A 12,295-nucleotide genomic window follows, 5' to 3' on the forward strand; every position below is an offset into this window, starting at 1 on the left:
GGTCTCTGCTGACTGAATGAGGAAAGGATGCTGGCCATCCATAGGGAGTACAGGGACAGGATGAGGGTGGGACGGATTTCAGCTGAAAGAGGGGAGATGAAGATGAGATCTTAGGAAGAAATGTTTTGCTGTGAGGGTGGGGAGGCCCTGGCCCAGGTTGCCCAGAGCAGTGGTGGCTGCCCCATCCCTGGAGGTGTCCAAGGCCAGGTTGGATGGGGCTTGGATCTCCTGATCCAGTGGGAGGTGTCCCTGCCCGTGGCAGGGGGTGGAACTGGATGGGCTTTGAAGTCCCTTCCAATCCAAACTATTCCATAATTCTGTGACACTGTGATCCTGAACAATTTGTGTACCCCAGTACCTGTATGGTTCGATGGAGATAGCTGGACATGCTGGGATTGAGACTGGCAGTTAGCGTGTGCTCTTCAAACAACAGTTCAGTCCCCTCTGGCCAAATGCTGAGAACCTTGAGATGAAGGGGTTTTGGTGTTGCGGTTTTTTTGGAGAGGGGAAAGGCATGAGGCAGATGGCATTACCATGACTTCAGATACAGGAAACAGAGTATGTGGGTGTGTCTGGGCCATATGACCCTGGTTATGGTCTGGAGAAATTCTGCTGGTGCTGAACGACAGATACACAAGCTGTTCCTCACATGTAGCTGTTGGACACCAAGACCTGCTTATGCTGGTGCTGCTACTGGTATTTGATGCTAGATTGGGACTCTATAGACACTTGCTTTTCCTCTCTTTTCTCTAGTCTGTGTCCAAACCTGTCTAGAGATCTGTGACATCAGCCCCTTAACTCATGAGCAACTCATCATCTTTTGAGCATCTGCTCACATCTCTGCTATGAAGCAAAGAAGCAGCTCAATCTGCGTCTTGCAGATAAGACCTTAAGGCAGAGAGACCAGGACTTGGCAGGAGAGGAAGGGTTTAGTCCAGAACTCGCATCTGCCAGGTGGCACCCAGGAAGATTACGCTGAATTTCATGTGTAGTAGATGCCCCAAACCTCCATGTGGAACTGAAATTCCCTGTACATCTCCTGAGTGAATGAAACCAAAGGGAGCCAAGGCCACGTAGGTTCTGCCTGGGTGGGAGACGAAGGTGTTCATGCAGTGTCATTTAGCTACTTTTAAATCCACACTGTGGGTAAGTGGGATGTGTGTTCTTGGAGGCATCCTGTGCAGACCATGTCACTGTCATCCTATCAGTTCAGGGCTGATTTTGTGACCTTTGTGTATTTCTAACTCAGTTTCAAATTTTTTTCTTTTGTTACGTTATAGATACATACCTATAAATGCGTATCTTTTTTAGGATTTACTGTACCTTCACTTACTGAACTGCTCAGATCCCCAGTGCTGCCATTTCTGTTTGGTTTCTCTTCAGTCTGGCTTCTGTTTTTTCACAATTTGGGTTTGGAATAGGCTTTATTTGGAAAAGGTGACTGATGGTGTTGTGTGTCTTCAGATCCCCTATTAAGATACTTCAGAAGGCCTGATTTTTCCAAGGTAGATGTTTGGGGATTTCCAAAGACAACAAATTCGTAATGGGTAGAGAAAAATGAGTTTCAAGAAGTACCAGGCTTGAAAAATGTGGCCTCTTTAAAATCTGATGGGACCAATTCTGTGTTACCTTATTCTTCTTTTGCTGCAACTGCAGGAAATTATAGACTCTATTCGCTAAAAGGCAGGAGACTAACTGGTTTGTCTCACTTTCAGAAATATTTTTCAAATGCACATCCTGTAGCCTTTCCTGTGCAATAATGCATGGACAGAAAATAAATGAATATATGCTATTAAGGAAGGATGACCAATCTCATTCTCTTGGGTAAACCTAAGCCATGGTTTTGTGCCAAGATAAAAGAGCCTCGAGTCTGCAGTGTTTACATTTAGTGGCAGCAGAATATATTTTTAAAATGGATGTTTTCTTCTCTTTGTGTCCATTCTGGGTGTCTTATTCTAGCAGGAGTCTGTGCAGGGACCAGAACTCACTGTGTGACATCGTGGTCTTCTCAGGAGGCTTTTGCTGTTGTCCCACTGGGTGGGCGAGGTTGTGTCACAAGAGGTTTAGGGAGGATGTATTTTCCCGGTACTTTTCATAGTACAGTGGCAGGCTGAATATTTTAAAACACAGAATAGGTGAAGAAAGAGAGATGATTCGGGAAGCCAGGATTCAGGGGTGGCATCCAGAGGGACCTGGACACACTTAAAAGGTGGGCCTGTGTGGACCTTACGAAGTGCAAGGTCCTGTGTCTGGGCTGGGGCAATCCTAAGAACAATTACAGGCTGGGTGGAAAATGGATTGAGAGCAGCCCTGAGAAGAAGGACTTGGGGTGCTGGTGGATGAGAAGCTCACCATGAGCCAGAAAGTCCACCTTACCCTGGGCTGCACCCAGAGCAGTGGGACCAGCAGAGCTAGGGAGGGGATTCTGCCCCTCTGCTCCACTCTGGTGAAACCCCATCTGGAGCCCTGTGTCCAGTTCTGGAGTCCTCAGCACAGGGAGGACATGGAGCTGTTGGAGTCCAGGGGAGGCCACAAATACAATCCAAGGGCTGAAGCATCTTCTGAGACAGTTGGAGTTGTTCAGCCTGGAGAAGTTGGCAGGGAGAGCTTAGAGCAGCTTCCAGGACTGAAATGGGCTCCAGGAAAGCTGGGGAGGGGCTCTTGATCAGGGAGGGCAGGGGCAGGACAAGGGGGAAAGGTTTTGAGCTGCAAGAGGGAAGATTGAGTTGAGATCTTAGGAAGAAATGTTTTGCTGTGAGGGTGGGGAGGCCCTGGCCCAGGTTACCTAGAGAAGTTGTGGCTTCCCCATCCCTGGAGGTGTTCAAGGCCAGGTTGGATGGGGCTTGGAGCAACCTGGTCCAGTTGGATGTGTCCCTGCCCATGGCAGGGGGTGGGACTAGCTGGGCTTTGAGATCCCTTCCAGCCCAGATGATTCTGCGTTTCTATAATTTATTCACATTTTTCTGAGCACCTCAGGTTGTGTTTGATGATGGGGAATATGAAGACACTTGGGTGCCCCTGTGACTTGATGTCAGAATTTGGGCTACTTGTGTGTACAGAGAAGATGATGTAGGACATAAAAACATATTCCAGGAGTGGAAGTAGCCATGTGGGCAAAAGCTTTTGAAGAGATTTTGAATTTAGTCTAATTACCCCAATTACCCCGATCTGGTGAATGGTAACTGAGACCGGTGGTGTCGATAACATGCTTAATTAATCCAGGAAAGTTGTGACTGCTTTTTGCGGTGGGAATCTTCTTTTTTTTTTTTTTTATTATCATGACACCTGTTGCTCATAGGTACAAATCAAACGAAGAGTATGTGTATGTGCGAGGCCGTGGAAGAGGGAAATATGTATGTGAGGAGTGTGGAATTCGCTGCAAGAAACCCAGCATGCTGAAGAAACACATTCGCACGCACACAGACGTCAGGCCATACGTCTGCAAGTACTGTAACTTTGCTTTTAAAACCAAAGGTAAGAGAGCCAGCTCCTAGCTCCTCTGCTCAGTATGTTGACTTACAAGCCTTCTTGGGGGCAATGGTGAAGGGGAAGGGAAAGCCTTCCCAGGGTCTGGAAAAACTCACAAGTCGGAGGGAGGGGGATGAAGGAGTCTTAACTTAGCTGGAATTCCCAGCAGAGGACCAGCCCTGTGTTGAGCCTGGTGCGTGTCGTGGTGGAGAGCGCTGGCTGCACGTGCCAGGATGCAGCGGAGCATCCTCACCATCCTATTTGTCCTTAAAGGGAATGATCCCAAGATACAGCTTCACTGGAAGGGATTTATAAACAAAACCACCCCAGAATGAGAGCAGGAGCACCTGGGTACAGACAAACACCCCTGACTGAGCATCTGGAGACAGTCTTTTGGGTGGCTTTTTATGCTCTCAAGATCTGTTTGCGCTGCACGTTTTCATCCTTCGTAGTTGCATGTAGCTTCGACATTTTCTATATCGCATCAACAGACCTTTTCTTTAAAGACCTCCATCCCAGGGCATCCAGTCATTAATAATCCACAACCTCACTGCCACCAGATATTCTTTGCAAGCAACCTTCATCGTTGCCTCAGTGAAGGTGCGAGTGAGCTCTATCAAGAACGTGCAAAACCACATGCAAAATGAAGTCTCTTCCAAGAGACTGTGGGTAGAGTTTTTGGAAGTGCCAGAGGTTCTCAGGTCCCTTCAGCTTCTCATAAGAATCTGGCACTGTGGTTTTGACAAGTCTTGTGGTAAAGATGTCGAGTTCAGTTTCTTGTTTATAGTTTGACATAAATTATCTGTAGCTCCATCATTGTACATCTCAGAAGATGACACAGCTGGGAGAGTTAATTACTCAAGAAGAGCATCATCCCCCAAAAAACCCAATGCTACCCAAGGAAGTGACCCAGTGAGGGTGTGGGGAGGAGGCTCTGGGAGCTGCGTGCTCTGCAGCACGCGTGCTTACCCAGAAGTGCTGGTGTTCATGCTAGACAAGTGACCCAGATGCTGGGTGATTCAGGGTGGGCAGTGCCTTCAGCTGATGGCTTTGTTGGTAAAGCTGGAAGGCAATTTCTGGGTAACAACGTGTTGGTAATCACTGGGCATGGGGGCGAATGGGGAAGTGATACCGAATTGGAGGCCAAATTCTCGTCAGACACATGCAGCTGATCTGAGCAGCGGTTCTTTCTCTCTCTCCCAGTCTGGAGCTATTTCCGATTCATTTTCTTTCTCTTTCCCTCTTGCTTTTTTTAATTTGTTCTGAGGTTTTCCTTTGAGAGGTGAATCCATTCAGCCTCTTCCATCCCTTCATCTTGCTTTCCACCATGCTTCTGTTAGGCTTTTATTCAGGATGCTGTGATCAAACCATCCTTTTCACCATATCTCTAGCTGCTTCGCTCTTCATCTCTGCTCCCTTGAAGCACACAAACTGTCGGCAGCACCTGCACCGATCGCACATCGCAAATAGACGCTTGCTTCCAAGGGACTTCCCTTCTTTAGCTTTGCATGAGGAAGGTAGCATGGAAATGCTTCCTTCAAAATAAAAACAGTGTTGTATTTTGGATACAAAACTACCTGCTTGCCTATGGGTGCATGAGGGGGAAAACGCTTCCCCAGGTCAGTGATTTCAGGACAAATAGTTGCATGATGATAACTTGGAATTGCATGGAAACGGGTCTTTGCTGGAAGGGAGTGACAGTCAGAGCCCCGGCTGTCCTGTGGGCATGCTTCAACTCCACATAACCTTGCCGTGCTCGGGTAAGAGTTGCTTGCTTTGCTGATGGAGACACAAAGACCTTTGGAAGCATTACGGGAGAATGAGAAAAAGATCAGTGTTGGGTGCTGATAAAATGATCAATTGAAGCCCAGTTGCTGCAGCATCATTGTTGTCAGTGATGGAGTGCAACCGGGGGCCCAGACGGTTTGCAGAACTGGAGGTTTCACAGCTTGTTTTGCAGATGTCTCAAATGAGTTATTTTGTGCCCTGATTCATCGGGGTCCTCCTTCCTGGTGTGCAATGTTGCAGCCACAGTTACTTGCAGAATGGAGAAGCTGGAGCTCTTGCTACTGGGCTGCACTTGCAAAAATGTAAACTGAGTTGAAGCTCTTTTAGAAATCAGCTTTCCAAAGTTAATTTTAGCCTTCAGCGTAGACTCCAGGGGGGGAAACTGAGGAGCTGTCTTCGTTTTGGCTGTGGTAGATCTCTCCAGCATGACCTAATGCTCTAAACTCTCATGCAGGCTGGAAGCAGTTAAACGTCTTTCATTGTTATTTTTAATGAGGATCTTTATCTGGTTAAAACGTACCCCTACCCCCATCCGAAAATCAAACTCTGTGTTCCAAAAACTGGGAAATCTTTTGCAGAAGACAGAGCTTTAAATATTTTCACTAATGATGCTGGTTTTCTACTTTTTTTTTTCCTTTCTGTCACTGTAAGCGAAGCTGTTCCTTTGGGTTATGGAACTGCAGGGAAAAGGGTTTTTTTAGATTATTTTAAAGCAAATCTGTGACATTTTTGTGTGCTCGCTTAGCTGATGGGAACAGCAGTCTTGGAAAATTGGTTTGTAAAGATTTATTTGATATTACAGTTCTGGACCAGATAGAAACGTGCCTCTTTAATGAGGTGTCTCTCCATCCACTGCAGTAGCGCTCTCTTTGGAGGTTTGTTCCCATGGCCTCCAGGAGGTTGTCTGAAAGAAGTTAAGCAGCTTCTTCAATTTTTCTTACCAGGAAAGAGAAGAAGAAAAAGTTGCAGTCTAACAATTTTCCCTTTCAGGATGGTCAGGGAGAGCTTTTCCCTTGACCGCCTTCCCAGAGGGGACATGGGAGCTGCCAGCCTTCCCTGGCACTCATCTCCAGACCCTCAAGGGAATCATGGAATCATAGATTGTCCTGAGTTGGAAGGGACCCACAAGGGTCATCGAGTCCAGGTTCTGTCCCTGCACAGGACACCCCAACACTCACACCATGGGGCTGAGGGCATTGGCCAAATGCTGCTGGAATATTATTAGGCTTGGTGCTGTGACTGCTTCCCTGGGAGCTGTTCCAGGGCTCCACCACCCTCTGGGGGAAGAACGTTTTCCTAATGTCCAACCTAACCCTCCCCTGGTATCTTCCTGCCATTGGGAAGTGCAGCCCCTACCCTCACTCCTTCTCTTAGATAACGTGGCAATGTGGGTCAGCGTTGACACATTAATTCCCCTCTTGTGTAGACATTATCCTTTTCCATCCCTATTTTCTGCTCTCATTCAGACTCACATCAGACTCTCACGTCCTGAATGCTTAAAGTTTCTTAAGATTTTGGGATAAACTCTATGGAGCAGCTCCCTGTGTCTGTGCCGCTGCCTTTGTGTAGAGGTCAGAAGGGACGAGGAGCTTCATATTAATTTTGAAGGTGCTTGTGGAAAGGACATCAGTGCCTGCTGGCTGAAGATATCCGTTTGATAGTCTAGTCCACTCACAGTTTCCAGACACCAGACTTCTTCATATCCTCTGCCATAGTCTTCCTTTAATAAATTAGTTTGCAGTTTCTTAAATCAGCACATGACAGGCGCTGAGGTTATTGAACATGTTAATATATTAAAAGCATCACCCCCTCAGCTCTTAAAGGCAAGGTTATGGCTGCACAGTTTATTATTACTATTTTTCCTGCTCCAGCAGACTCAGCACTCTGCTAAGCCTCCTCTGGAAACTACAGAGCATGTCCAGCTGGCGGATGAACTGCTGTTAGAGCAGAGCAGATTGATGCAGGGATCTGTAAAATGACCCTGCTTGTTTGTGCTCTTTAGCAGCCGGGTAGAGGGAAAGGGTCTGAGCATCCCTGGGGAGTCACTGCTGGGAGGAGGCTTTGGGAGGAGGCTCGTTGGGATGTCACAGACCTCTGGTGGGCTGAGGACAGAGTCATCCTCAGGAATTCGCTGCCTGCTCCCTTACACAATGCGGTGTGAGACGTGGCGCTGGGAACAGAAAAGGACCCAGTGGTCCAGACTCTGAGCAGAAGGGCTCTTTAACTGCCCAGGGAAAGTGAAAAAAAGTAAAGAATAAGGGCTGGAAGTCCAAGACTGGCAAATTCAGGTGAAATTATTAGCTGTTATTTTTTTAACCAGAGCAGCTCCAGCCTCAATGGGCGACGTGCTAATTCTCAGCATTTTGCAATCTGCAGATCCAGCTCGCGTAACTTTCTGCAAGATTAGTTTTTGGCTAACACAAGCTGATAGGCTTGATCCAGAAGATAGCTAATATTTTATAGCCTGTATCAATGCAGGCAGGCAGGCTCAATGTTCAGAGTCTGTTCTTTAATCCCCAAGTCAATAAGTATTAAAGATAATAACAAGTTGCTTGGTCGTTTGTTTTTAAATGGAAATATTCTGCTCAATAAATTATAGAATCATAGAATAGTTCGAGTTGGAAGGGAACTTAAAGATCATCTAGTTCCACGCCCTCCCATGGTCAGGGACACCTTCCACTGGATCAGGTTGCTCAAAGCCCCATCCAGTCTGGCCTTGAACACCTCCAGGGCTGGGGCAGGGCTATAAATTAAAGTTTTCCTTCTCATGGAGTCTCACCCGTGGACACGTGCTCCATGCAGACGTCTAAGTCAAGGCCTGTGCATGATTTAAGTCGCACATACATACCGGCTAAGGAGCAACGGCCAATGGCTGCTCCTCTGGGTGTGAGTGCATCCCCCAGCAAAGGGGGAGTTGTAGAGGAGCTATTGCTCTCCTTGCATCTTATTTTAAAGAGGAGGATGAAAATAGTAGTGACTGCCCCATCCCTGGAGCGGTTCAAGGCCGGGTTGGATGGGGCTTGGAGCCTCTGATCCAGTGGGAGGTGTCCCTGCTCATGGCAGGGGTGGAACTGGATGGGCTTTAAGGTCCCTTCCAACGCAAACCGTTCCATGATTCTATGACAATAGTTAAGTCCTGGGAAGCTGTGAATGTTTATATCCCAATGTTGCCTTGAATGATGAGATCATAGAATTGGTCATTTGCTGGGGTTATTTTTTGTTGTTGTTAAATTGTTCTCATTTAATAGAAGAAATGGAAAGCATGGGGGATGCCCAGTACAGACAGGATGATTTTTTTTCCCAGGGATCTTAATGTTCCTGCTCTCTATGTTTTGTTTTAACTCTGCCACCTTTAAAATGTGATAATGGATATTCTGAAAAATTAATTTCCCTCTTCTAATTTAAATGGGAAATCGCTTCTAATCCCTATTAAGCTGCTTTAAGAGCTTTTGGAACACTGGAGTTATAGCTTTCTCAAAACAACACAAGTATTTAAGCTGCTTTAAGTCCAGAATAAGACCTCACAACATCAGAAGAGCTTAAGAAGCTGGTAATACATATTTCTAAGCAGGCGTAATACGAGCACTGAGCTGATCCTGCCCATGCTCCTCCAGCGCAGCAACAGTTGGGGTGGGGTCACGATTCCCACCGATCCCTCACTTTCTTTCGATATAGCCAGTTTAATTCAAATCTGGGAATGTTTTGGTAAACAGTCCTGAGTGAGGATCACTTACGTGCTTAGGATTCAATACAGTGGTTCTGCTATTTAAATCCAGCTTCCCCACTTTCTCATTTCTCTATGCTCCTTCAAATATAGGGTTTTTTTCCCCTGTTTCCAAGGAAGCAGTGTTGTGTTTAATTTTTTTTTTAACTTGGGAGCCAGAACTCCGTAAAGCAATGAGTAGCTGTGAGCCTTTCCTTGTAGGATTCATATCCAGCTTTTATTTAGGCAAAGTGGTATTGATTTAACTGGAAATTTGCCGAAGGACTTTAGCGTTTAATCCTGCCAGCATTAATTAAGGGGTCTAGAAACACAAACTGTAAGAAGAATCCTGCTAAGATAAGTATCATTGTCCTCCAAATTGTTCCTGAGATGGTAACTCTGCTGGTGTAAAGAAGCCTCGAAGTTGTAACTTCCTTCAAAGTACGCAAACTTAGGTCAGATGAGAATCCGTCCCTTCTTTGAAAGACTAGCAGCATTCCTATTTGGTCGGATTTTTTTCTCGGGGTGCGTGCAGGGTGCTGTGCATGGATAGACCAGGAGGATTTGCACCAGGAGCTTTACAGGCTTATCTGGTTCATCAGCGAGTGTGAGTATTGCTTGTCCAACCAAGTGAAGATGAAGGCAGGTGGAAAGCAGAGTAGGAAAAAGTAGAAGGGAAAAGAAAGCAATACTTGCTGTAGGAGGACAGGCTGGGACAGCCTGGAGAAAAGAAAGCTCCGGAGAGACCTTAGAGCAGTTTCCAGTCCTCAAAGGGTCTCCAGGAAGGCTGGGGAGGGGCTCTTGATCAGAGAGGGCAGGGACAGGATGAGAGGGAATGGATTTCAGCCGAAAGAAGGAAGATGAGATGAGATCTTGGGGAGAAATGTTTTGCTGTGAGGAGGCCCTGGCCCAGGTTGCCCAGAGCAGGGGTGGCTGCCCCATCCCTGGAGGTGTTCAAGGCCAGGATGGATGGGGCTTGGAGCCCCTGATCCAGTGGGAGGTGTCCCTGGAGGGAGGTGGAACTGGATGGGCTTTGAGGACCCTTCTGACCCAAACCATTCCATGATTCTATGATTCTATGAATTGTTCCTTTGATATTTTGCATAAATTCATTTGCACAGAGGGTTTGGGCGTTGCCTGGGCAGTGCCTTCCCACTCTTGCCTGCGCAGGCAGCCTGAGCGAGGAGTGAGAGGATAAGCCGTGGTATTGCCTTGCACAGTGACAGTTGCCTCCAGTGAAAGAAAATAAAGAAAGGAAGGGAACCTGATGGCTTCTGGCTGAGCTTGTCAACCCGAAACATTGCTCAGGGAGGAGCTGAGTCAAAGCAGGGATGAAATCAAGTGATGGGCGCAGAGCTGCTGGTCACAGAAGCAGAGAGCTGGGCTCCCTATGTCTGCCCAGATCCTGCAGTGACCAAAGGGAGAGTGTGTTGGTGCACATGGCACAGGAAGGCAGTGGGAAGGAATCATGCGTAAGGACTTGAATGGTTGGACTCGATGATCCGGTGGGTCTCTTCCAACCTGGTTATTCTATGATTCTATGACTTCTCCATAAGGATCATCTTCTAGGTACCTGCCCATCTTACTGCATTTGGTTGATCCCAGGAGACTCCAAACTACCAGTGCAAACCTGGGCTGTGTCTGGAGGGATCAATGTGTGCATGAGCTGCTCCCATCCCTGCAGGCAGCCCAGCCTGGACCCTGCTCCCCTGCTGGAGACCTCAGTGTACCACGATGCTTCACTCATCCCTCACTCTCATGGGTCTTTTCCACGTGAAGGTGAATCTCCTAGGTCTGGAAGACTTCTTAGTAGGGAAAGAGCCCGCAAAACTAAAACAAACCAGCCCTTGGACATCTGAAGTGGTCAAGGTGGCTGTTGTGAGGAGATTCCTTCCCTCAAGTACGAGGTGGAGGCAGTCTTGCCTGAAGCATTGCGTACAACATCCCTCCCTGGGTAATTAATGTTGTGTCCTCCCAGCTTAGCCCAAACCAAATGCCTGTAGCAGAGTGAATTTCTGAGCTTGTTTTGAGATGTGGTAGCACCAAACTGCCGGGTGGACCTCCCTTCCCCACTGCTTCCACCATGGGATCACAGCTGAATTCCCAAGGTGCCACTGACCATGGTTTAACCAACAACCCCCTACTCACACCCGGCTCTTCCTTGGGCTTCTTTTCGGTGTTTATTGTCATTGGAGGGGATCCAGGTAGGGATTTTGCTGTGGTAACTGAGCAAAGATGGGTTGTTTTTGCCAGCCAAGATGTGAAGTGCCGTGATGGACAGGCAGCAGCAGGGTTTGATTTCCACAGGCTGAGTCAGTTTGTCTTTTTGCTAGTTAGGTCCAAAACTGAATTCCAGTTCCATGAGGCCACAATTGAACTCATTGGAATAATTCTTGGTGAAACAGTTTTTCACTTTAAAACAATGGTGATTCTCTGGCACCAGAGGTGTCCGTGAGAGCACGCTGGGTGGCTTTGGGTTCACAACATGACTCCTGGCCGAAAGCGGAGAAAGAGAGGTCTGATTCAGAGCAAAGACCTGAGCCAAGCTGGCCTCATCATCCTACCCGAGTGTCCTTACCATGGGGCTAAGGTTATTTAGGCATGAAGTTTAAAAATAATAAATCTGTCTTATTGGAGCTGTTTTGCTGCATTTAAATGATTAAACATCCTTTGAGTCCACATCCTAGATGGGTGCCAGATGCACAAGGATATATAGTCAGCCTTTGTCTCTCCTGGTCGTTCCTGTTGGAGCTTTTCCATTTTGTATAATATGGGTTAAATAAATAATTCATGGACTAAAATGAAACTCACTTGGTAGCTAGATGGTTATGGCACTCTTCTGAGCTGTGAGGGCATCACGGGTAATTCGCTGCTCCGACAAATAGTTACTTATTTATTTATACTACCTGGAGCAGTGGGAGGAGAGGTTGATAGAGACCCTCTGTACTTCCACCCAGCTCAGGAACCAGGAGACTGTGGATTGCAAGACCTCCATCCTCAAGCTGAAGGTTGGAATGAAGAGTGAGAATTCATTTTTTGCTCATTTTTTCTTTTCTTTTGGAGGGGTGAGAGAAACAAGCCTGGTGTTCATCACCACTCTAGTGTTACCTAATAGCCAGGCTGATGGCACCTCCTCTTGCTGCAGTGAACTTGCAGTGCTCAGCCAGCTCCTGGGCTGTCCTGGAAAAGTCAGAAGCCCTTGGTGGAGCTTCAGCAAAGGCCCATACAGGTTTCTTCTCCTCATCAGCTCAGCCCATAGAGTAGAGAGGGAGAGGAAAGAGAAAAGTGGGATGTTTTTCCTTTATTTCTCCTACCCATTACTTTTCTCTCCGGTCC

At 47.1% G+C, this 12,295-nt stretch overlaps 1 protein-coding gene across 8 annotated transcripts in view; it reads left to right on the forward strand.

Annotated features, from left to right (window-relative positions):
- Positions 1 to 12,295, forward strand: part of HIVEP3 (HIVEP zinc finger 3) — a 305,688-nt gene that overhangs the window by 275,607 nt on the left and 17,786 nt on the right. For all 8 annotated transcript variants that reach the window (XM_069875196.1, XM_069875195.1, XM_069875199.1 and 5 more), the window contains one exon: positions 3,299 to 3,474. In XM_069875196.1, the coding sequence (XP_069731297.1) occupies positions 3,299 to 3,474 (176 nt within the window). The remainder of the gene's footprint in view (positions 1 to 3,298; positions 3,475 to 12,295) is intronic.

Source organism: Phaenicophaeus curvirostris, chromosome 23 (genome assembly GCF_032191515.1).
Source record: "Phaenicophaeus curvirostris isolate KB17595 chromosome 23, BPBGC_Pcur_1.0, whole genome shotgun sequence".
In the NCBI taxonomy this organism is placed as follows: domain Eukaryota; kingdom Metazoa; phylum Chordata; class Aves; order Cuculiformes; family Cuculidae; genus Phaenicophaeus; species Phaenicophaeus curvirostris.